Here is a 22,572-nt window from a genome sequence, read left to right on the forward strand (position 1 = left end):
TTTTTCTTACTTTCGTTTCGATATGGCGAACACCTTCTTTTATATGTTCCTTTCGACAAAACCGGTTTTCTTCGTGTAGCCTTCAGCGTGAACGCGAAGAATACAGGGAAACTATGAGTCCGCGGTATTGCAAAAGGATGCGGATACTTTCGCTGCGACAGGAAAAAAAGAAAGAAAACGGAAAATGAAGAAAATAAATTGCTTTCTACGCGAAACAAACAAACAAACAAACAAACAAACAAAGCAGATCGAAGTGCGCAGTTAGCGTTGCGCAGAAGACCGCAAGTAGAGGTGGAAGCTCGCAGCAACCGAAAAGCGGCAGTATATGTGTATATGGCGTTCTCGCAGAAAGCCTTTTTTTACAAACGCTCGCCTTCCGGGCGGAGGACACGACGCGTCAGCCATTGTCTTGCGCTTTGCCCGCGCAGAGGAGAGGTGACCCTTGCTCTTAGCCAGGGCGAACCGCGGCGCAGCTCCGCGATAAGGAGAACGCTGATTTCTCATTTGCAGACCCGCAGGCTAATTGTCTTGTTTCTTCTCCGTTCATTTGTCTTTCTTTCCTTCTTTCTTTGCACGTTCTTCTTTTTTTCTCCCAACCCGTGTGCGCCGCCTGTTGCCATGCGCGGAGCACAGCCTATATCGCTCGACTACCCTCTCCCTTTCTCTACTCTACCCTCTCCCTTTCTTACCTTGGCTCCGGGCCCGACAGTGTGTAATCTGCGCGATGTCCGAAGCACAGGCACTGCCGCACCGACTGTCTAAGCCGCTGACGTGTGCACGTCAAAACGATGCTGCTTTCCTGTAAAAACGAAGCAAAATTTTAAAGAATGTTGAATTTAGACAGTCTATAGATTGTGTGTAGAGCTGAAGTAGACCACTTTGTCTTCCTTGCGGGGGTCGTCCTTCTGATCTTGTAGCTTCCGCAGATTGTCTACGCAATAGCAACAGCAGCACCAACAAAACGGTCGTTCAAAAGTCTGTGGTTCTTGTGCCTGTCCTTGTCCGCATAAACTTCCGAACTAGCTGTTTCCAGAAAGTCTATACGCACAATAATCGACCAAGAAGTGTAATTATTTAACCCTAAAGTAGGGCCAGTCCTCAAGCTTTAAATGCAATGCCAGAAAAGTGTTCCGATTTCCACCCAGCAGAGGTCGCCGGAGTATTGGCTTCTATGACGCGTAGGCTGCGCGGAACGCTCCTATAATAAGCACCATTCTTCACTGCATCAACAATTTGATTCTAGGTCAATTCTTAAGCGTATAACGCCATGTGTGCGAAGCCTCGAGTTTGCTTGTAAGGTTATAACTACGGCCTCAATGACCATCTGTAGTTAGGTCTGCCCGTCTCAAGAAGGACACCTGAACTGTTCGTTGCGTGGCTCACGACGATATCAGCTCATCTCACCTCACATTAATCGACCGCGTTCGATCGATCCCATCTAGTAGTAGCTTCGATGACCGAAGAAAACCCGGCCCTTTCCGGACATGACGCAGCCGATATGACCACCGATCTGGCGTAGAGGATTCGAAAAAAAAAATCGTCTGAGCTGATATAACCTCGTCGCAACTTGCGCACGATTTGATAATGCACGTGATACGAGCACCACACAACGTACGCACTGTAAAATAATTTACACCCTAAAAAGTGAAAAAGGTTGTAAATGTGTCTATAACTAACACCCTTCGGATGTCCGTTATATAGATAACACCCTAAGGGTGAGAGTTATAGACACATTTACACCCTTTTTCGTGTTTTAGGGTGTAAATAACGGACACCCGAAGGGTGTGAGTTATAGACACATTTGCACCCTTTTTCATGTTTTAGGGTGTAAATAACGGACACCCGAAGGGTGTGAGTTATAGACACATTTACACCCTTTTTCACTTTTAGGCTGTAAATAACGGACACACGAAGGGTGTGAGTTATAGACACATTTACACCCTTTTTCACTTGTAGGGCGTAAATTATTTTAGAGTGAAGGTCGCGTTCAGCGAGTCTATTTCTTCTAGTACCTCGCGACGGATATGGTGCAAATTGTATCTGCCATCCATCTAGGCCCGATAACCGATGATACAGAGGATATGACTGCATATATATCCGCAACATGACTTCAGACGTATACGCAGCAGGAACGCACGTTCGATACATACCTGAAGAGCCGCGCGTATAGTATCGCGCAAATAATAATGATAGTAATAAAAAGAAGTTCTTATCTGACCTCCCGCCGAGTGCGTAGGGCCTTATCAAGTGCTTCGCGGCATGCCGGTTTCATTCGCGACCCACGCGGGTGCTCAACCGCAGGATGCTCAACATTTCCTCGAACAGGAACAGAGAGAAAGCGCAGCTACCGCGTTCGGCGCGCAAATAGATAAAGATCTCGCGCTGATAACAAGGTGTTCACACCTGTTGCACGACGCCCGGTTGCTTCGTGTTCCCCGAATGCACTTGCAAACGTGACGGAAATTTTTTTCCGGCGAATGTAAAACAACAAAACGAACAGAAAAAAAAGAGAAAAAAATTGGAGGACGCTTAAGCTTCGCCTTCAAGAGTGGGACGCGACAGCGTTCCCGTCGACCCGCCAAGGGGTATAAGACAATGCGCTACGGCACAGCAATCACTTACGATGCGCCCCGCATCGGACTTAGCGCCCACCTATCACGCGGTGAACGTCGAGCAACGCAGCGTTCGGCGCGACAACGAAACGTGCGCCTGAGCGAACGAAACGAACCAAAGAACTCGGTGTCTCGGAGGGGAAACGATCTACGCCAGCCAAACGTCGTGATCGGCACGGGCAGAGAGATAGATAGTAATCTAAACCGGGAGCCCGGCGAAGCGTCGTCAGGGGAGAGGGAGTCCCGCGACGCGCCTGGCAGCGGTCCCAATGCGCGCGCGGCGCGCCTCCTGTCGGGGCAGCGCCGTACATTGAGAGGAGGGGGTCTTCTGTGTTTGCCGCAAGATGGCTCTGCGTGTGCGGAAAGCGCAAAAGAAATGCAGCGGAAACGCACTTCGCAACTCGTGTAATTGTGACTTCTGTACGTTACATGTTCATAATTACCGATATACACTGCAGTATAACTTTCCACGGCTGGTTTCGAAGGCAACACCGCATTCACTAGAGGCGCGTTTGCACCGCTTGGAAGCATCGAACTCGTGGCTGAGTGGTAGCGTCTCCGTCTCACACTCCGGAGACCTGGGTTCGATTCCCGCCGGGCCAATCTTGGAAGTTGCTTTTTATTTATGAAGCGCCTGCCGTGATTTATCGCTCACGGTCAACGCCGCCGACGCCGACACCCGACGCCGACGACACCGGCTTTTCTGCGACACGAGCTCCTTAACGCTATCGCGTTAAAAATCGGTGCTCATCCTGTCACAACCGAGCGCCTTTGATGCGAGACCATTATGGTGTCCCTTGTATGTACCGTGTATCCCAACTAACGCTAGCCATGTTGTTTAAAGAAAAAAAAAGAAATAGCAAAACACGGTGCAAGATATGATTATAGCAGCTACGGTGCTAGGTCTTCGTAGTTCACGCTATCGAACACCAGTGGTCTTATAATCGTATCTTGCAAGGTATCTTTCAAATATTTTTTTAAACAGCCCGGCTAAAGCTAGCTGGGACACCCTACACCCTCAGACAAAGGTACACCCTTTGGAGTGTATATATCTGCCACACAACAATAATCGTCATCTGCCTTGCTTTCGTTTCCTTTCTTGCGCCGCGCCCGCTACTTTCCTATCGGCAATGCTGCATATTATGCTGACAGGAAAAGTAAATTGTCGGGGTTTAACGGGCCATAACCGCACAGTGGATTATGAGGGACGCCGTAGGCGCCACAGGGCACCGTGGACAGATTTTTTTCTACCACACCGCGGGGTTCTTTGACGCGCACCTAAATCTTAGGTGCGCTGGGTTTTTTTTTTTCTTGCATTTCGCCCTCCATCTGAATGTGCGGCCGCCACCCGGACGTGGGGATTCGAACCCGCGTGCATCGGTGCAAACGCCATACGTAGCCACCGAGCCACGCCGGAGGGGCTTCGCGCAAGTATATGTACCGCGATCAAACCGGCCCGGCCAGCTCATGCGCGTTGGCTTCCGCGTGTGTTCCGACACAGCGCGTGCGCGCGCATTCTTATCGGCGCCGCCTTGGGGAGTAAAGAAAAGAAAAGAAGAAACAATGGGGCTTCACAATGGAAGACGGACTTGCGCTCCGCAAGCACCGTGCGAGTGTAGGAGGCGTTTGCCCGTCCGTCAGCGGGCTGAGATAAGGAAGGCGTTCGGCCTGTCCTGTCCTTGCGACTGCACTGACCACACCGTGAATGCGCGCGCACACGCACGCACGCACGCACGCACGCACGCACGCAAACACACACACACACACATGCCGCACCGGTTCCAAATGTCATTTGCGAGGAGAGACAACGACGGCGCTGGCAAAAAAGAAAAAAAAAGGAAACAAAAGAAACCACTCGTCGCACTTGCCAACACGTCAGCCGCTGATCCCTGGAGCTTGTACGGGGGGCTGTACAGTATTAGCGCCTAGAGTTTCTGTACTTACTGCTGCCTTTATCTATACAGTTTCTTATCCCCATTTGGTTCCTTCTTCTGTGGCCTAACCTCCTCCCATGTGTGTCTCTCTCTCTCAAGCAGACACACTCACAAACATACACTGGCACGCACAAACACGCGCATTTGAGTTTTTTCCTTCGTCTTACGCGTTATGCAAGCTGCTCAGGCAAGCCACGCGAGACCGCGGTTGTAAAACAAGGAAAGCGCTTGCGTATATGCAGTGTAATCGCCCGAACGAGCGGTAAGACGCGCCGGCTGCAGGGCGGTTTCGTGGCGAATTAAATTCGAGCCCACCGTTAACGCAAAAAAAAAGAAAGAAGGAGAAAGGAAGCCACGATGGCATCGGCGCTTCTTGTGGTCCCGCCGAGGTGGTGCCCTTAACGGCGCGGGCGCGGTCCGTCGTATACCTGTCTTCGCATTCTTATCTTCCCCAGGGATGCGCAAGGTTTTTCGGGAGAGATGGGGAAATGGGGAGTGAACCCTCCCGACGACTCAACGCCGCCGCGGCAGAACTTAATGGCCCGCGAAATATTACGCATCGCCTTCAACTCTGCTTCTTTCCTCAGCGAGCTCCTTTCTTGCTTTTCAACTTCAGCCTCTGCCTTGCTCTCTGCAAAAAATAAGGAACAAGAGGAAGAAGAAAGAAAACGTCTCGCATAGGAGGCTCAGAGGGATCGCTAAGGAAACAGGGAACGACATACCCCTATTTTTATTTCCCGTTTTTAGCCTCTCTCTTTTTTTTGTGTTCGTCGCGTTTATTGTGCGGAAACTCAGGAAGCGACGCGACCATGCATAAGCGAACGCGAAGGGGAAAAAAATGAACTGTGGGTGAGGTGGGGATGCTGGAGGTAATGAATATCGCAGACGCTCGGCTCTTGCCTGACTTTCATTCCTTTGTTTTTATCTTTCTTTAAATATACTTTTTGTTTCCCTTTCACGCTACAGAAGACCACGAGCGCGCAGGGCAGCGCACTTGCGAGATAAGAACGTTAGCCACCGGAGAAAGGTCATTTTTATTTTTTTCGCCGCGGGGACAGTGTCCTTTTAAAGCCCCACTTCGCGCATTACTTCTCGGCCGCACGAACTGTAGCCCCCTCTACCGGGGAGCTCCGCGTTCCACCTCCGGTTCCCAGCTAAGGACCCGCAACTAGACTTTTTTTCTCGTCGGATTATTCTCTGCTCCTTTGGCTTTCTGCCCCGAAGTGTTCTTCTTTTTTTACTTTATTTTATCGGCACTTTTAAAAACCGACGCTGTATACGCACGCGCTATACCTTAGAGCCTTCCTGCTCCTTCTCTTAAACTTGCTCTTCTCTCTTTACTCTTCTTTAATAATCATTGCCACGCGGTCTCAGACTCCTCCTTCACTCTTAAAGAACCCCCACTATGCCCTCCTTCACGATCCCCACCAATGCGCGGGAGCGTGCGATTAGCGTTACCTTGTTACCTCATAAAAATAACACGGCTGCGCACGCCGTTTTGCTGTTACGCCGTTCTCGTTGCCGTTATGCTATACACATATATGGCCGAGGCTGGAGTTGCGGCGCAAAGCTGGGCGTTTCGCTTTTCTTGTCATTAACGCTGCCCGTATGCCGCGGTCGCTAATCACGCCGAGCTTTTCTTTTTTTTTTGAGAGCGCTATCCAGGCCAGCGTTCCTTCATTCCTCCCTAAACTTCCCCTCCCTCCTCCCCATTTTTTCTTCCGCCTCTGGGAGCGAGAAGTTTGGGGTTAGGAGGTATCGGGGGGAAAGGGCGTAAAAGGCTAGGTCCTGTCTTGGCGGTCGAGAAGATAATGCGGCGTTCAATTAGGGAGTGTTCGTTCCGGTGACGTCGGGTCCCGCGGTACTTGTGTTATATACAGCGCCAAGTCCCGCGTCCCTAATTCTCTCCCGTTGTCTTCGTCGTCGTCGTCGTCGTCGTCGTCTATTAATCCGCTCGTTGGTGGTAATCTCGTTGATCCTCGCCAGGGTCACCGTGGTCGGCGATGATGACGTTACTTAGTGCGCTGTATGAGGGCCTTGTTCTTCGTTGCGGCTTGCACAATGTGTGGCGCTCGCGTTCGGTCTGCGACGTGCCTTGTTATTGTCATTGCGCTCGGAGATGGCAGCGGTTCGGAGGCGACGCGCCGTTCTGGCGCTAAGCACGATGGTGGTCCTGGGTTCGACTCCTCTGCAGGGTCGCAATTGCCGCGTTCCAATTGTGGCCGAAATGTAAAGAATAAATAATAACGACCGCGTACACGCATTCTGAAAGTAAGCCCGGCAAACTTAGATTCTGTGTAGTTTGTAGTTAATGGTGACACGCGTAGTTGAGCAGGTCATATGATGGCGAGGATGACGGCGACGGCGACTTGGCGTGGTTTGGCTCGGCTTTACACGCACGTAAAAGAAGCCCGTGTAATCAAATGAAAGACGAGGACCACCTTTACCTCCATGACGTCTCTCGTAGCCCATCGCGAGCACTTGTTGTTGATCTGTCGGCTTACTTCTTCTCGAGTCTAAATACTCCCTTTCCTCTTTGTTTGCGCAGGGAGTTCTACTACATCCAGATGGAGAAGTACGCCCGTCAGTCTGTGAGTGAAGGCATCAAGAACGTTGAGGAGTTGAAAGTGAGCGCTGACTCGGAACTCCTCAGGGTCCTCAACCTTCACTATAACAGGAACAACCACATCGAGGTATGTTTTTTTCTTTTTTTTAAAACAGTGTATAAACCTTTACACCATAGTAGACCGTTTTGCCTTCGTGAAGATTTGTCCTTTCCGAGAATGCACAGACTGTCTACATAGAAAAAATAGTCAACGAGTCTATTTTTCTTTCTTGAATTGTCGCGCATGTGCGGGAGGTTTACCGGTGAAAGTCACTTTATACAGACTTCGTAGCAGCAAATCATTAATATGCGTTCTGTATAATGTACAGATAATGGCGCCAACACCTTAGAACTTCCAAGCAACACTGAGCGTAAATAGCTTAAGTCACGTTTGGTGTGCCGCGTGCTATCATACAATTGTGTAAGCTTTCCTAGACCGCGTGGACTACTGCAGAATTGCATATGTCGCGTTTAAGATATCCAACTGCTTACGTTCCTTGCAGTACGCATTCTCCCTTTTGTTATCTTCTCACGCGAAGCTCACACAATTTTCGGAGCTACCATTTAATCTTTTCATTTTTTCCTTTCACTAAACTAGTCATCGAGACACTCAACCTTCTTAAGCTCTAAGTACACCAGACGTCGTTTCCTATCAAGCTTGTGGCTCCTACCCAGACCATTCCTGTCCTCACACAAATAATGTCTTCTTAGTCTTTCGGACGCACTCGCATAAATTGTTCCTTATATCGGGTGTAATTGCGAAGAGCAACATAGTATATGCTGCGCCAGCCACAAGGTGTTAGAAAATCTATAGTAAAAGCAGTAAAAGCTGCATTGCTCTAACGCTTCTCTAGAAAGCCTGTTTCGTCCGACTAGTTCAGGACTGTTATCTGAATAGTCCGTGATAGAGTTGGTAGCCTTGCCCTTCTCGACACTGTCTACGTGTATCTGTTCCTTCCTACGTCCTCGTTCAGTCGCGCTTACGCATTCTGTCTTGCCCTTCAACTCTGCCTTTCGCGAGTGCACTCGACGACGTGCTTATACGAGCCCGCAACCATTGCCCACGTGCTGCAGGTGCCCGAAAACTTCCGGTACGTGGTGGAGCAGACGCTGCGCGAGTTCTTCCGCGCCATTGTGGCCGGCAAGGACCAGGAGCAGTCGTGGAAGAAGGCCATCTACAAGGTTATCGCCCGGCTGGACGACAACGTGCCCGAGTACTTCAAGTCGCCCAACTTTCTCGAGCAGCTAGAGTGACGCCGGGCCCCGCCTCCCGCCCTGGACCTGCTGGCGGCGGCCGCCGCCATGAGGCCGCAGCCCGCGACGGCAGCGCCCTCTTGCTGGTGGCGCCTGGCCGCGCCGCCAGCGCCGCACCTGCCCCCAACGGCGGCGGCGGCAGCGGCAGCCGCAGCGGCGGCGACAGCAGCAGCGTCCTGGGGCCGCGTCTGGTGCCTCTGAGCCGTAAATTGCAGGATGGCCATTCACTTCCACGAGCGGCGCGAACACGAGGCCGCGGCGGAGGGAACGACGAAGACAACCTCGCGAGGCGACGACACGACGCAACGCGAGCAGAGACAGGAGTCCCTCCGCGCGCGCTCCGGTGGCCGCAGCGTACACGAACGAGGAAACACAAGAAAACTATCGCGAGCGCCCCCTAGCTCCACCGCACGAGCAAATTCCTCCTCCGATGCACAGTCAACGGACGACGTCTCTCTCTCTCTCTCTCTCTTCACAACACGAACTGTGACCGGGAGCTTAGCAGTACCACTTGCAAGAAGGGGCTCTGCTCCGGAGCCGGTCTTCTGGAGCACTCCGCTTACCCACTGACCGGAAGGATGTATGGGTCCCGAAGCCACGCGTACTCACGCACACAAACACAACGCTGCCTAGAAGAAGACGTCTTCCCTAGCACCAACCATGACCGCTGGTGTTTGTACGCGACCTCTGTAGCAGGGACACTTCGCTTGTGGAGGAGCACCTCGTACTAGGTGATAGCCAGTCCTGGACTGGCCGAGTGAAGATGCCGCGCTGCAGAAGACGTCTTTCGATGGGCCAGCGACAAAGCTTTAACTAAAGCATCTTGCCCCATGCACTGACCTTAGATGTGCGCTTCTGCAGATCACGTGAGGACCGCTGTGCTGCGTTTCGCGTCTTCTTGCAGAAGTGCCCAGAAGTACATTCTTGCAGGAGTACCTGAAAGGCCATTCTTGCAGAAGTACCCAGAATAACTTTGCCCGGAGCTACGCTTCGCCATCCCACTGGCGCTCTTGTCCTGCAGGGGGGCAAGTGCTTCGATCGCCGTCCCGGAAGTGACGTCACACTCTCTCTTTCCACGAGCTGGCCGCGCTGGACGGAAAATGCTGTGTGGTGATATGAATCGGCATTCGGCAGGCCTTGCTTCGGTGAGTGGTGACTCCGCGGCAAGAATCTTTGTCTCGCGCCTAGTCGAACCGGCATTCCGAAAGAGTCGCCGGCTGTTCCCTTTTGTCCCTGAAAACTGGACGACCACATTGTATGTGTGTGCACGTGCCGTGGTACAGCACGTGCGCGGTGGTGGTGACCGTGCGCGTTGCTGTCGCGTTGCTCGAGCAGACGACAGACAGACGGAGGACAGACAGCACGCCGTTCTGGAACTGATGTGCTGCTTGCTGCTGCTGCACCTGCAGTGATGAGTGTTTGCTCTCGGTGATTTCAAGAGGTAGGATCTGCAAAGCATATCTCATTGTGACTATATAGTGTTGACCGACGGTCGTAACCGTGCTCCGAGAATCTTGTACATAGGATCATACTGTAATAGAGAGTGTGCGAAGGTATCGCAAAGCGACTTTTTCCTTTCTTTTTTTTCGTGTTCACCCTCAGAGTGTAAGATGTTCGTACGCAGTGTCACACAGGGCATGACATATATAATATAAAGATGCACTTCACCAAAGACTAGCACGCACACACACATACCTGCGCTGCTCTTTTTTTTTTTTCTTTACTACTTATCTCTTTGTGTGAGGGGAGAGAGGAGCACGCTGTGGCGCGAAGGCGTCCTCGGGCCGAATTCCGCTCGGAAACAGCAAAAAAAAAAAAAAACTAACAAAATTGACGTGCTTGTTGAGACCCGCCGTGGTTGCTCAGTGGCTATGGTGTTGGGCTGCTGAGCACGAGGTCGCGGGATCGAATCCCGGCCACGGCGGCCGCATTTCGATGGGGGCGAAATGCGAAAACACCCGTGTGCTTAGATTTAGGTGCACGTTAAAGAACCCCAGGTGGTCAAAATTTCCGGAGTCCTCCACTACGGCGTGCCTCATAATCAGAAAGTGGTTTTGGCACGTAAAACCCCAAATATTATTATTATTAGTGCTTGTTGAGATGCGATAGCGACGAAGTGGTGTGGCACAAGGTTTCGCTCAGTTCCGCATACACACCGCCATATAAAACGTGGTATCTTCCTCTTCTCTTTTCAAGTCAACACAAATCGCGTCAGCACGCGGCAGTCAAAGCACTGCCAGCAGACTTATAGATGGGATTTCATTTCGTGGTTATATTTTATCTCCATTTTTTTACACGATGCAAAGAGATCAAAAACGCGTTTATATATATCTACACACATATATAGAAGCAATTAATTTTTGCTGTACAAATGACGCCGTTTAAGAGCTGTTTTAGAGGAGTGTCCGAATTTTTCGCTTTTTGTCTGTCAACGTTTCCGTTTCGTTCCTTCTTTTTTAATATTTCTTGTAGCGAGTGGTGCGTTTGTGCCGGTGTGTTTGTGTGTGCCCGACTGTTTGCGACCACGTGTGACTGTGCCTGTCCTCTATCTTCACTGCAATTTGCTCTTTTATATTTTTTTTCTTGTGGCGAGCCACTTTTCTGTTCCAAGCCCGGTTATATGCCGTGCCCGCACGCCCTGGGAATCGTCTTCTAGCTGTCGTGTTTCCCGGGGCGCCGTGGCGTGGCAGTTTCTCTTGACAGTTTTGTCCCCCCCCTCGCCTTCTATTTTGTTATTTTGGATGTATTATTACCCTTTCCTTTAGGATAGGATGAGTGCGTGAAGTCCTAGTCGGCAGGGCGCGCTAAGGAAGGTGCGCTCGCAGCGCCCTCCGTAGGCGCGACCCGCTGTGTAATTCTCTTGTCGAGTCAACTTTTACTTTTCCTCGCCTCCAATTCCTGCTCTCGTAATCTCTCGAATCGGGTATACAGCGAATCGCGACTACTCCTGACACCTATATCTGCCTCGCTGATTTGGTTAGTTGACGTCGCCAGATTAAATTGAACGCATGAAATCGTTCTCGACGCTCTAAGTTAATGCATACGTTATAAACGGAAACAAAATCGCACACGGAAATTATGTTTGTCCTTAGCTATACGTACTGTTGGATCAAAACGGATTACGCGAAACAAAAAAATGAAAAAGAAGATTTACATTTGCTGCTTCCGGACGCGTCCTCTGTAATTCTGTGTCATCATGATACACGGGCGATGTATACGTCAGCCGCGGTTTCGTAAATTCCCCCGAGGGATTCGCGCATTTGTCTCGTAGTTTTTTTTTTTTCATTGTCATTTCCTGATTGGGGTGATCGCGAAGCTCGTAAAATCTGGAAGTGACACCGAAGGGGTTCACTTAGTGTTACTTGAATTTGAGCCGCAGCGGGATCCACCAAGATTACAGCTATCACACCAAAGACTTTTTTAAAAATGTACATTCTGTCGCCTGATATCTGGCTCGTGTGTCCGTGGTCTCCTGTTTGTCCCATCGCCTTCACCGGATGAATGCTAGTCAGTGTATTGAGTCATCGTATTGAGCGTATTGTTTTCTTTACAAATCTGTCCCCATATGTTTATAGTGCAGCTGTGAGCGCCTTCTACTTCTTGTCGTCCTTCTTTATTTGCCTGATCTGCACATCGTTTCTTAGACTTCTCGACAAAAGAAGAAAAAAGAGAGAGAGACGGACTTGACCGACTATATTTTGTCAACACGTACGCGCTGCTTTCTCGCGACCACAGCTCCAGCTGTGCTTCAGGGAGTGGTCACGTGACGGTGCAGGCGCCATGTTGTTGGCCCTGCTCGCAGCTTTCCAGCTCTCGCACCACTGCCTGAAACTAACTGAGAGAGGTTTAGATGACGTCCAATTTCTCGTCTTGGTTGAGACGTAAAATTCGCCTACTTTGTGAAAGGGGTCGCTTCACTCGTAACAGAGTTCGAATTCGATGCCCCAATGCTGTTCACGTTTGCGAAAAGGTGGTTCAAATTAATCCGTCTAGCCGGCCCTTCTTGAAGTCATCTGTCGCAGACTGCGACGTTGGCGTGGATAGTTGCTTCCTCAACAGGAAATGCATAAGTTAGGATGGAGGTCGGCGTGAGGGCGATACACTCCAAGCCGGCAACGGCGCGGCATGGTGGCGATTTCGATGACGTCAGTGCCTACTCCGTGTGCATGTGGAAAGAGAAGCTGCAGGAATTCGCGTGCCGTCACACACGCCATTTTTGTTGCAATTGCAGCTTCTACTGTGTTGCTGGTGTTGAGCGGATCTGGATAAAGGGCGAATTTTCACCGCTCTGTCTGTAAGAATGCGGCGGCCTCGATGACGTCAGTGCATACCGCATATAGCGAATCCTACTCTCGATTGCAGCACTGAATTCTGTCTTACGATGTCTTGATCGTTTATTACCGGAAGGAGGCTCCATTCGTGATGAGTTAGCCGTACACGTCTTGCCGGCCTACATGATTTGAAAGCACGTCTTTGACAGCCGCAGTGGAAGGCACTGAAAAAACGAACGCAAGAACTGCATATAGATAATTATGGTGAGCACGTCCCAGAAATATTGAAGAAGCGCGATTATTTAGGGCATGAATCTTTGACATATGTTATACACGCACGATACCTCCTCATTCACATATTTGAAGTCACCGAATCGTATCGCTATAGCTTAATTGCGAAAGTTAACTCTTTGTGTTACTGTTTTTTTTTTTATTTTCTTTCGCTTACGAGAGGAGGCGTAATGCCCCAGTGAGACCTTCCCAGCGATACTGCATAGTGCTCGCGTAGAGTTGTTGCGTACGATCTTAGGACTAGTCATTTAGAGGAAGGCACGAGATATGACGCCAACTCTGTAAACATCGCAGATATAACACACATAACACAAGGACAAAAAAAAAGGAAAAAAAACCGGCAAACTTTCTTTTCGTGCACAGCCCGAAAACGACCAGCTTTCGTTACTACAGAAAATACCGGGGTTCCTCAAAACCATTGCGGTTATACCTATAGCATATTCGCGGTCCTAAAACGGTATCCGAAGTGGAAACAAGACGAAATGGCAGCAAGCTATAAATCATGTAGAGCTTCCTCCAAAAAAAAAAATTACTAGTGGAAACACTGATGCTAGTGTCTACGGAATCTGCGAGCACGGCGGTTCGGCCAGCATGAGATTGATGGCCGGCCGATACGTGGCTTCGAACGGCTTTGCGTCTTCGCAAATTGATCACTTGTAACGAGGCGTTGAGTTACAAACGCGACAATTCGCAACGGTCACGCTCGTCGGCAGAGACTCTAGCCGCCCTGCTGTGTACTGAAAATTATAATACGAGTGCTCTTGAAAATTACTAGGAGAAATCGTAATGGAGTGACTGACATCTCAAGAACGTTCGAAGCCACAAACTCGAAGGTTAGGGTAATTCACGTGCTAACCGTCATTCCGGTGTTATCGGAACGATCCCAGTGCCATCGTTCCCTCTAGTAATGTTTGTAGGAAGCTCTATTATAAGTACTACAGCCAAACATGGAGCAAACGCCCCGTGACGTCATTCTTTCTTTATTCAAAAGAAAACATTGAACAGGACGTGGTTGCAGCGACACCGGCAATAGGAGATATATTGGCACGCTGCCTTCGCTTGTCGAGCTTCTTTTTTTTTTTTTGCTCTTCTCGTTCATCCCTCCGTTCATTTTGACTCGTCAGTGGGGGAGGACGCCAGTATATATGCGTGTGCTGCTGCAGTGTTGCAATGCCGCGGCGGCGAAACCTTTGTAGCGCGGGCCCCGTTCGGATAACGTCGCGCGGACGACAGACGGGGGGGTCCAAGACAAAACACGCGTCGCGTCATCTCGAATTGTCGCACGCCCGCCCTTGTTGTGTCTTCCGTTGTCACACCCGGTTCGCCGCCGGCTCCGGAAAACGCAGCAAGAACGAATGAAGGCGGCCGTACTGCGAACGCGCCGCGTACAGAGGAACGCTCTGTATGCAGTGCAACTTCCCGTCTGTCATGGACTCCGTGCAGTGCGCCGAAAAAAAGAAAGGCTATTGTACAGTGCCACGTAACACTATTCATAAACGAGAGAGGAAATGAAAGAAAAAGAAATGTGACCCACTATCCGCCACTAATCCTCCCGTGCCCTGGTAAACCAAACGCGAAATATCACTGACTTCTTAAAGGGACACTAAAGCGAAGCAATAAATCAGTTTAGACTAATGAAGCATTGTTTGAGAACCCTGCAGGCAGTCATTTCAACAAAATAGTTTGATTATTAGATGAGAAAATGAAGGTCCTAGTATCAGTATTTGAATTTCGCGCCGAAATCCCAGCGCCGGTACGTCAACGTGACGTCAGGGATTCCAAAGTATGTTTTCGCATGTGGGCCGCGTTGGCTAAGTAAAGGTTCCCGAAACTTGCAATGTTTAATAGTTGGTCTCTTTAGAAGACAATGTAGTCAATCTGTACCGCTATATATAACTAGTAGGCCCTAGAAGGTGCCATCAAAATCCAAGACGTCACAGCCCCCAGGTGTGGGAACTTAAGTAGGCGTCGCCACCCGTATTTCGTTCTTGCGCTTTTTCTGGCTTACCAAACGTCTTATCGTTGTAAGAGTGATGTTCTTGGTGTTGTAGAACGGTAATTTACTGATGCAGAAGAAATCAATTTTCACTTTAGTGTCCCTTTAATGACCCACCACTGGACAAGCCATTTTCTGTTCTTAACCAGGACTTTCACTCTCTCTCTCGCTCTCTTCGGTCACCGCTACTTTAACAGAAAATGCGCATCCCATCCGGAAACCAAAGACGTCTCTCGTCGAAATTGCTCACCCCCGATTCACATCAGTCCCAATACATACCCGCTCGCGGTTACCTCTAAGTTGCATAACAAAATCACACTTCCTGCCTGCCTGCTTCTGCTTCTGTTGAATGACATTGCGGCAACCTCGAACAAATAAAACGCGAACAGGGCACTTCAAGCTCGAAGACATACAAACGCACTGTGCAGGAATTGCGCTGATGGATTCCATGTAAGGAGCAGAGTTCTTTTTCCCCCTACAAAGAATGGCGTACTAAGCTTAGAAAGTACACTAACCATGCTGATGCGTTCGCTAGCCCAAGCACTCCCTTCCTATTTGTGTTTCTAATTTAACAGTACTTGTTCTGTTTTGTCTTGTTTTATTCCTTGCACGGTAGTACGGAGTAGCACTGAGTCACGTGTCTGACTCGCGCTAAACACAGCCACAAGCTCGTGCTTATTACGAGTGCACCAGAACGAGCAGTGCATTTCACTGCGGCTGGGCCAAGCAGCTTATTTTTTTCGTGCTTTCTCAATCTCCCCCTTTCTTTTTCGTTATTTTTAATTGCACGGCTAATACTATTCTTCCTGGTGTCGACTTTTTTGGTCGATCGTCTCATCGCTGCTATGTGCTTTTCTGTTTTCATCGAACAAAAAATACAACGTGGAGCTTTTTCGCTTCTGTTTATTGCGGCAGATACCTTAATATATGTTTGAGCTTCAGTTTATTGTTCTTAAAATACAGTGAATGGGTTAGAGATAATATACAGACGAGGGTTCCAAAGTCAAATACTGAAACGGTACCCATCGTTGCAACAAACGCGGAAGAACAAGCTTTGCACTTAATTCCTTTCTTGTATTACGATTCACTTGCGGCACTTAAACAGCGGCGCCTTTTGCCTCAGATATTACATATCAACCTTCTCTGCCTTCTACGTGTAAGTTTCCTTTACAAAATTGTTTTATATACTATATGTTTCCTGCTGAATTTATAGTGTTAAATAAACTTTCTTTAGAAAAGGTATTGAATTTCATCTTTCGCTTCTCTAAAGATTAAACACTGCTATAAATTCTGGTAAATTGCAACAAGGTCCCCTTGGAGACTTAAACAAAACGTCATGCGTGCTCCTTTTATTCTTATAGAGCTCTCACTTGATCGCTTTGTTCCTTTCCTCGTTTCTATGTTCAGCGTAACAGTCACTCGTACTGGTCACGTGGGCTATCCTCTAATTGTAACGTCTCTTTTGAATACTATACAATGCAGACATGCGCAGGCCCCAAACGCGTCTGTAACTTGCCACGGCATCCTTCTGAAGGCATCCTCAAAGATGCTGCCGCGCGCTTCGGTTCATGTATCACTCGAGCCAAAGAATCAAACGAAAACAGGCGTAGCTTCCATGTGAACCCTGGATACGTACGCTCCACATTACGCTCTGCTACAATGTTTAATAAACCCGCCCTTTTTGTTTGACTTTCTTTCTTTCTTTTTTGCATGCCCGTGTGATGCATTCTCGAAAATTTCCTCAACCATCCACTCATTTGGAGCTATCTGCGGTGTGTCGACAAGCATTCGCCAAACCTGGAACGCTAAAGCACACGCAAAGCTGACTGCAGACGCGTTCGTCGGGCGTGTTCGAATAACAACACCCTTGTGAAAGGAAAGTAGTACCGAAAATTCCCTACTGCTGGAGCCATTTTCTCTCATAATTAACTCCATTTACGAGTTCCCCGTACACCCCCAACGAAGTGTACTTTCTCTCTACTGCCGCACAAGCGGAGTGAAACGTAACTCCATCGGGAGAGTGAGCATATCCAATAGGGGAGTACAAAAACTCCCGAAAAGGGCGTCAAATTTGGGGCGACGTATTAATTTGGGGCGACACAGAAGACCTTGCCAGTACTCCCAATGTTTTGGAGTGCAGACAGGAGGCATACTTCCGTATAGTATGAGAGTATGTTCTGGCTGTTGTTATCAGCTACTGTTAAGGGGCGTTTGATTGGCAGTATTTAGAGGGACACTAAAAGGGATGCGATAGAAAAGTTAATACTTAAAAGGTGTTATTAGAAAGTTCTATAGTAATTCATTTGATTGGGAACAAAATAAGTTGATTCTTACTGAAGAAAACGAAGGCCCTGCTCCCTTCCTTTATTTGAAGTTTCTTGCCTAATCCCCAGTCCCGGGCTGCAGTGTGACGTCACATGTACCGAAATGTTTTCTCCCACTTGCTTGGTTGAGTCGTTGGTTTGTTAATACAGCGTAGCCATTGCTTACCGATAAACACATAGCTAAAGCCGAGTGGGCCGCTTTCAAAATTCTTTACGTCACGGGTAGTGCGGCAACTTCGCGGTGGCGTCGCCACCTGCCTACCGTTATTGCGGCTTTTCCAGCTTACCAAGCATCCTCTCACGTTGGAGTGGACGTTTTGCTATCGCAGAACTGTAATTTACTAATACCGGTATACTTAACATACCGCATTGGTGTCCCTTTAAAGAAAATGCGGAAAGAAGATTAAATACTGCTAGTATGCTGTCTCCCTCTTGTTGTTCCGATGAAGGGAGCCTAAATTTCTTTCAAGTGCCTTTCCTTGCGCGCCTTTTTCAAGCTCTCTGACTCGGCGACCTATCCCTCCAGTGTGTGTGGTGTCAATGTATCTTCCACGAGGTTACGGCTGTATTTCGCCCTTCCCGTGTACGCATATCCGTAGCACGTTACCTCCTTCAATGCTGACCCCATTCCAGTCGACTCTGCCCCTGGTCTCTTGCACGCGCTTCGGATTGTCTGACATATTCCGATCGCTGGCTGCATTGTTGTATCGGGATGCGTGTACCATAGTTTCGCCCGCGGGGTCTCACAAGACACGCGCCTCTAAACGTGGCCTCCGGGATGCACGGCGCGCGCGCCGCGTGAGCTGGAGATTTCGGATTACAAGCATCGAAGATGTGGCGTATCAGGATTGGCCATGTAGGGGGCGCACATATCGCGTTCCTTTGTTCCTCGTGAGAAGCACGCACTTCGCTTAAGTGCGTCCGAGTTGCGGCCGTTCGCCAACACAATGCAAGGTTGGTGCTACCATTTGCGAAAGCTCTTTCGACGGCTGCTGAGGAAGGGAAAAGCGAGCCCTTCGTGCTTACTGAGTAACCGAGCTGGAAGACTTGGCTCCGTTAGATGTGATTATTGCTCAGGAGAATGATTTGCCGGCGTTATTGTGCTCTTCCACGTATTGTTGACGCTCCCTGCGTAGACTATCCCCGATGCTTGCCGCGCGAATGCCGAAAGCTGTGCAAGCGCCAACACCGTCTTCTACCACACACTTTCTCCATTTCTTCCTCCTTCCTCCAAATGAATGAAGCTCTTGTATAACTTGTTGGAGACCCCACATCATTTACGTCAGCGTCTGTCCTCCACTCTGCACAAGTAACCGTCATGTCTCGTTTCTCCCTCGTTCCAAAAAAAGAAAGAAGTATCGATTCGTGATACTCAGTTGCATCTCATCAGAAAGCCTACATCATTTATGACTGACAATGAAGTGTAAATTACTTTCCTTAGCTTCCCTTCTATTTAAATGTCTATTTGAACAATTATCCGTTTGAGCTACTCTGTTTCTTGAGGCGCTGTTTCCGAGAATAGTTGCGTTGACGTATATGTTGGTACGATGTTTCTGGCGCCAAGAGTTGTCCTGCCTGAAATTTCTTGCCTTCCTTTTTGTCTAATACTTTGCCACTTGCGAGAAAGCGTTACCGGCACACCCTCGTGTATGACTGTCAACATTTGAGGAAGCGGTTCTCTGAATTTGTTTGCTAGCTTTACCCGGTGTGAACTTGTTTACCTTGTCATTTACATGTGTGCAGGAAATCTCACCTCGCGAGATCGTTTTCCAGCTAATCAGGATAGCACGTTGCTTGCCCAGCGGGCAATGTTCTCACGTCTGCAAAAACCTTTGTTGGGCGTTTACAAACTTTCGTCAGTCTTCTGCTGAAAAGTCAACAGAAACTCAGCGGAAACTTTCTTCTTCGGGCTTGAACTCATCAAGTCAAAGAGAATGAGATATTAGCACACGTTCTTGAGAGGCGCATCATGATACTGAAAGTCTTGCGAGTCGCCTGAGCATGAGTCTGTTGAAAGCCAATAGACCGCCATAAATCTTGTCAACAGAAACCTAACATTTCTTTTTCTTTGCGAGGGATACTGAATAATCATGCAGTGCTTTCGCATGGATTCCATTCCCACATTTACGGAATTGTTTTCTTTTTTTTCGTTTGAAGTCGATTGTATTGATTGTGTATGTGTCTGGTATTCAACGAGTCAATGTGAACAGAACAAAGGTTTTATTTTGTGTAGGGGACGTGCGCGTGAGATTAAGCCCCCGTCGAGTCATGCTTGAGAATCTTCCGCCAGCTGCGTCGTTTCGAAGTGTATACATTCCTGGCACCCTTTTACGTGCCCGCTTGCGATCGTTGAAATCAAGCGCTCCTGTAAAAAAAAAGAAAGCAAAGCGTTTTGTGGCTGTTGCGCGTGACCTTTCACTGCACCGTTTTATTTGAGTGTGCGCGTGTTTGCCCCCGTTGGGGACGATGCTTTATGAATGCACTGTTTACGTGCAGTGCGCGATGAATGCAGTTGTGGTGAAATCGCAGTGGCCGACGGAGTGATAAAGTGATTCTTCTACTTCATTCCTTACGATGAAACAGACCTGTTTTCCGGTTTTAACCTTCCAACTGAGTGTGCGCGCGTGTGTGAGTGAGTATCTGCGTGGAGTGCTTGTTTGTCATGTTATGACGCGAGAGACGAAACAAAATGGTGACGGTAAAAAAAAAGTGTTATCGCGTGTACAAAGTATATATACACGTATATACATATCTATAAATATACATAAATATATATATAATATACATAAGTATAAATATTTACATAGGTGATTGCTTTCTCTGATTTTCCTCTGTCTTATGCTTGTTTTTGTCACCCTGCACGTCTCACATCGTCACATGTATAGATTTATCGACAGCAGGGTCCACGTTCTTGTTTCGTTTCCTTATCTACCGCGTGTTGAAATGTTCGAGGAAGAAGGCATATCATGGTAATATATTCACACAAACTATATAATATACATACATGGGCATATCACCTTACATTTGTCGCTCGACGCAGGTGAACTCTTTTTCTACACGTGATGTTCCCGGAACTCGTTCTGTCGCTCTTTTTGCCTTTCGTGACGCAACCCCCGAAAGCGTCGGTCTAACCGGGCTTGCGAGGGGCTGTACCTGCGTTCTGGCGAAAGCGCCCACTGTACGCATTGCCCGACGGAAGGAGCGCCAGGTTTCAATAGCTACTGAATTTCGATTGTGTTGAATTGCTGTTGAATTTTTGTTGAAATCTGGCACGCCTTCCGCAAACAAGTGGTTGTCCATGCTGTGTGTCGCTGGAGATGGCGAGGCTACGTGATGCGCCTGCGCTGGTCTCTCTAGGGAGATTAGCGAACCCAGGCCGGTTTGTTCGAATCGCTGTCGTGTCTCGTGTGTACACAAAGAGGTCCCGTTTCTGGTCGCCTTGTGTCGAAATAACGAATCGCCTGCTTAAGCGAAACTTCTTCCGTGTATGGAGACCCTATGGTGTCACGTGTGCAGTCGAATTGCCTAATCCATTGGAAATGCTAATACAGTGGTGCAAGGTGAACACTGTAGGTCTTTTCTAGTATTAATTTCAGTTGGCTCCTTTTCAGGAGGCAGCACTTTGCACTGTCAGATAAGCAAGCAAACAAGTTGTAACGTGCTGTGATAGTTACCTGTGACTTTGATTCTCTTTAAGCCATCGTTGGAGAAGTTTCGCAGGCAGAGTCGTTCTGATTATACTGACGATTAGGACTGTATTGATAAAGGGGTTCTTTGCCTGCTACCAGATTTCTAGCCGTTGCAGAAATTCTCTTGAGCTTTTATTGTCTGCTGCTATCAAGAGACTTTGCCTTCAGGACAACGACAAACGGAAGCACTTGACAAACGAGACACGACTATGTAGCCTCGCCAGATTAAAATCTGTCTCCTGCTTTGTGAAACGCGCTGCAAGGACAACTCGGTGCACTGTCACGATTCTGTGAACTAAAATGGGGTGGTCTCAAGATCCGCTGTCATGTTAGACAATTGTCGCGCGTCGATGCTGTGAAAACAAAAAAAAAAGTGTGTGCGGACGAGATTTTCTTGTTTTTTTTTAATCCCCCGCTGTTGGACTTCGTGTATTTATTGAAGAATGTAAGAGGAATCTCTGTGCTTGTCTCTGTTCCTTCTTGCCACTGTGTTGTTTATTTGTCCCGAGCAAACGACGTGTCCTTGAAAATCGGCGAGGCCGATCTTTCCGAGCTCTATGCCTCTCGCGCAAGCGGCACACGCGAGATCTTTTGACGCTCGGACTGTTTTTGCGTGTGCGTGTGCTGTGTATAGCAAAGCCTGCCACTGTCGCCACCACCACCCACAATCCTTCACACCTTCCATTCCATCTTCGCTCTCTCTCGCTCAGTTACAAATAAAAGCAAATTTATAAGAAAGTCAATCTGCGTCTGTGTGTGGTCACTGTATACTCTCCTTGGTATCCAAATAAGACGAGACTCAACGGGAAGATGGGCACTTGAAACGATCTGCAGTGGTCGAACAAAGGACAACAAGTCTGCGGAGCCAGAGTTTCGACAAGCGGGCCTCGGTTTCGTCAAATTCCGCCATTGTTTGTCGAATTATGCAATGGCGGCATTTCGAGCCAATCAGAGAGCCTGTACCAGCGCTCCGTGGCCAATCAGAGCTAACAATATGGCGGAATTTGACTATATTTTTGGATCGGCACTCGAGACGTCTCTCGAGGCCAACGTTTCACGAGTCCACTCGTGGAAACGTTGGCTTCAGAGTCACCACTTGGTCGACCACAAGCTGGTTGATCACACTCTTTCATTTCACTCAGGGCCAAGTCCTCTGATGTGCCCGCTCTGTTTTTTAACCAAGCAAGAAAAGAAAAGATCAAATTTACGGTGCAGCTGTGATATGGCTTCCTGTCTGGATAGAAAACGGGAAAAAGTACAGAAAGAGTCCTGCTTCCTGGGGCTAGCGCAAATACAGTCACAGTGCCAGCAAATCAGACCGAGTAATAGAGAAAACGTTCTAGGTAGTGCTCAAAGCTTCCTGACCATGGATTCTGTGCCATGGATAAAAGACATGTTTTTAATCGCAACATACCTTTACGAAATCGCATGGAACATATAACGCAATTCTCTCAGCTCAGGGAGATTACATGAAGAGGCGGACATTGCTTGTCCGACAAATCGCATTGTCCAGGTAGCTAAATATAAAGATTCGCTGGTCTTTTTTTTAATTATTCGCTTTAGGATACACATTGCTGCGACATCCGTCTCAAAATC

At 48.6% G+C, this 22,572-nt stretch overlaps 1 protein-coding gene across 5 annotated transcripts in view; it reads left to right on the plus strand.

Annotated features, from left to right (window-relative positions):
- The window catches only part of pros (homeobox protein prospero), a 250,832-nt gene extending 229,129 nt beyond the window's left edge, over positions 1–21,703 (plus strand). For all 5 annotated transcript variants that reach the window (XM_065436662.1, XM_065436663.2, XM_070521903.1 and 2 more), the window contains 2 exons: positions 7,095–7,239; positions 8,226–21,703. In XM_065436662.1, coding sequence (XP_065292734.1) covers positions 7,095–7,239; positions 8,226–8,405 — 325 coding nt within the window. In that variant the 3' untranslated portion in view covers positions 8,406–21,703. The remainder of the gene's footprint in view (positions 1–7,094; positions 7,240–8,225) is intronic.
- The last annotated feature ends 869 nt before the right edge of the window (positions 21,704–22,572 follow it).

This window comes from Dermacentor albipictus, chromosome 7, assembly GCF_038994185.2.
Source record: "Dermacentor albipictus isolate Rhodes 1998 colony chromosome 7, USDA_Dalb.pri_finalv2, whole genome shotgun sequence".
Taxonomy (NCBI): domain Eukaryota; kingdom Metazoa; phylum Arthropoda; class Arachnida; order Ixodida; family Ixodidae; genus Dermacentor; species Dermacentor albipictus.